The sequence below is a fragment of the Protobothrops mucrosquamatus genome, unplaced genomic scaffold, assembly GCF_001527695.2.
Source record: "Protobothrops mucrosquamatus isolate PMUCROS unplaced genomic scaffold, P.Mucros_1.0 scaffold1188, whole genome shotgun sequence".
NCBI lineage: Eukaryota > Metazoa > Chordata > Lepidosauria > Squamata > Viperidae > Protobothrops > Protobothrops mucrosquamatus.
Genome location: NW_015387400.1, coordinates 288,767 through 292,284, shown reverse-complemented (window position 1 = coordinate 292,284; position 3,518 = coordinate 288,767). Strand labels below are relative to the sequence as shown.

The 3,518-nt window shown below is 41.2% G+C and overlaps 1 protein-coding gene across 1 annotated transcript; it reads left to right on the top strand.

The window, feature by feature from the left end:
* Positions 1-455: 455 nt before the first annotated feature.
* LOC107291807 (olfactory receptor 6X1-like) lies at positions 456-1,406 on the top strand. The gene has a single exon (XM_015820839.1). The coding sequence runs from the start codon at positions 456-458 to the stop codon at positions 1,404-1,406; it is 951 nt and encodes a 316-aa protein (XP_015676325.1).
* The last annotated feature ends 2,112 nt before the right edge of the window (positions 1,407-3,518 follow it).

Here is a 3,518-nt window from a genome sequence, read left to right as displayed (position 1 = left end):
AACCATTCATCATATGTTTTGGTCTCCAGGCCCCTAATCAACATTGTTTCTCTTATGTTCTCTGAGTTGTTATGCTGTGTTATGTTATGTTAGTCATGTCATGTCATGTTACATTTTACCAATGAAGGAGAATATTTGTAGCTCAGGGTTGAAATGAGGGGTCCTTGGTGCTCTCTGAGCTTGCTTGTTTTCTTGCAGACGTTTTATTACTTTGACTAGGTAACATCATCAGTTCTAGCATCACTCTAGCACTGATGATGTTACCTAGTTAGGGTAATGAAACGTTTGTAAGAAAACAAGCATGCTCAGAGAGCACCAAGGACCCCCTCAAGTTATGTTTTCTTTTCTGATTTCCAGTTACAATAGTAATGACTCAAAAGAAGTTTTTTGAAATGTAGCTAAATGTTGTTTTGATGAAGGTTTCATATTTTCTCTCTTTGTAACAGAAGGGGAACATGAATTTTACCAACTGTACAAGAGCAACTGAATTTTTTCTTGTTGGATTGCCACGTGTTTGGGGTATGGAAAATGTGATGTATGCAAGCATCTTTCTGATCTACATCCTGTGTCTGATGGGCAATGGGCTCATCATTGTCATGGTAATTGTGGACCGCCATCTCCAGAAGCCCATGTATTTCTTCCTTAGCAACCTTTCTTGCATTGACATTGGACACACCACAACCTTTATCCCTAAATTGCTGGTAAACTATCTCTCAGCAAAGAATTCCATCTGTTTCAACTGCTGCATTACCCAGCTGTATTTTTACTTCTTTTTTGGGGTCACGGAATATTTTATCATCACTTTCATATCCTTGGACAGATACTTAGCCATTTGCCATCCTTTGAGATACACCTCCATCATGACCTCTGGGGTCTGCCTGAAACTAGCAATGGCAGCCTGGTTTGGAAGCTTTTTCTCCATTCTTTACCAGGAAATAGTGGTGGCAAACCTACCTTTCTGTACATCCAACATTATCAATCACTTCTACTGTGACGTGGGACCTGTGTTGAAGATTGCAGGAGGAGATATTAGAGTCATTGAAGCACTGGGGTTCTTAATTATGGTGATGGTGGTAATGTCCTCCCTTTTCTTCACCCTTGTTTCTTACCTCTTCATCATTTCGACCATCCTCCAAATGCCTTCAGCCACCAGACAGCAGAGAGCTTTCTCTACCTGTGCTTCCCACCTGGTTGTAGTCTGCATGTTGTATGGGTCAGTCTGTTTTGTCTATTTAAGACCTACCGTCAAGAACTCTTCTTTCAGTAGGATGAAGATCGTTTCTATGGTGAATACTATAGTTGTCCCAATGCTGAATCCTTTCATTTACACCATTAGGAATAACGAAGTGAAAGAAGCAGTTTGGAAAGCATTAAGAAAAAAGTCTCTGGCTTTTCCTAAAATCTAAATATAGACGCAAGTAAAGTGAACATTTTTGCTGGACTTGGGTATGTCTAGTTTAATGAAAAGAAGGACTAGGGGTGACATGATAGCAGTGTTCCAATATCTCAGGAGTTGCCACAAAGAAGAGGGAGTCAAGCTATTCTCCAAAGCATCTGAAGACAGGACAAGAAGCAACGGATCGAAAATAACGAAGGAGAGAAGCAACCTAGAACTAAGGAGAAATTTCCTGACACTTAGAACAGTTAATCAATGGAAAGACTTGCCTCCAGGAGGTGTGAATGATCCAACATGGGAAGTTTTTAAGAAGAGACTGAATAGCCACCTGTCTGAAATGGTGTAGAGAGTGGGGGACAGTATCATGTACTGGAGGAATGGAATGGAATGGAATGGAATGGAATAGAATAGAATAGAATAGAATAGAATAGAATAGAATAGAATAGAATAGAATAGAATAGAATAGATCAGGGCTTTTCAACCAGTGGTACGGGTACCACCTGTGGTACATTGGCACCTGGCAGGTGGTATGTGACTATCCTAAAAAAATGGTAGTGATGGAGGGGAATGAGCTGAACTGGTGGCAGCACCACACAAGCCTGACCGAGAGATGGCTGGAGCTGCAGGGCTATCAGGGCTCAGCAGAAGCGCCAGGATCAGCGCTTCTTCAGGGCTGTCAGGGCTCGGTGGAAGTGCCAGGATCAGCACCAGGCTCCAGCTGGAGCTCGCCACTGATCCTGGTGCTTCTGCTGAGCCCTGAAGAAGCACCAATCAGCTGGAAAGCAACACTGATCCTGGCACTTCTGCTGAGCCTAGAAGAAGCACCGATCAGCTGGAATGTTGCAGCATCTCCAGGGTCTTGTGATTTACATTCAGATGCTTGGCAACTGATTCATATTTATAACGATCACAGTGTCCCAGGGTCATGTGAAGTGACCAAAACCTTTTGCAACCACCCAGCAGATGGGGAGAATAAAAACCAAACATCCCCCCACCCCACCCCCACTGCCAATCCTCAACAAAAATGCTCACAACAATGAAAACCTCAGACAGGGGGAAGAGCGCCGCTGGGTGGGCAGGCAGATGTATTGCTCGGCTGTGGCTTGGGGGGCACTTTTTTCAGTGCCATTGTAACTTCGAACAGTCACTAAACGAACTGTTGTAAGTCGAGGACTACCTGTACTTTATCACTTTTTTTCTTTTTTTCTTTTTTTTTTTTGGTCATCAAGTTTTTGACACCTTGCTAGGCGCCTGGTGTACTCGGATATTGCCATATCCTAAAAGTGGTACAATGGGTGAAAAGGTTGAAAAGCCCTGGAATAGATCTACAGTAGCTATAATCAATGCCTATACCTATCTCTATATTTATATCTCTATTTTGGTTTATAGATCCCAATATTTTATTTTGATCTTGTGGCTCATTCCTTTTTGCCTCAGGAGGCTTTCAGATGGTTTTAAGTTGTTTACATAGGTAACAGTGTCACTATCATAGTGAAATTAGCTTGTTTGTCTCCTTCAAATCCTATGGGTCTCTTTGGAAAAAGGAGGAACTGACGCTGAAGGATGTTATTTGTTGTTCCCATGATATTCCTTCCCATGGATGGAAGACCCAAAGCTTTGTGAGTTGATCTGATAGTATGTTACATTCTCTATTTCTCTTTGAAAAGCATTTCAAGAATACAGGGCAAACTGATCTACTTCAAAGATTGTAATGCCTCAAGTGGTGTGCAAAGATCCTCACCTTCAGTGTGGCTTTCATGAGCCTGTTCCTATTCACAACACATACCATCAGCATGGAGATGTTAACATTGCTGGCATTATTTCTGTATTTTTTACATTTTCTAAACCCATTGATTTCAGTCAGAATCCTTCTCAGGGATTTCATGATGGACTTATGTAAGTACAACAGCATTTCATTGTCAGATTCTGGACATCGCTGTTAAATGACATGAGGCTTCAAGTGTTTTTCTTTAATGACAAAATCTTCGGAAAGAAGCACCTTAAACAGGATGCTAGATTTATTTTATGTGAAAATATATTCTGTTTTGGTTTCCATGTAAAGTTGAAAAAGGGCCAAATCTCCATTTGTAAAAAAAAAAAAAATCCCATCTAAATATGTATA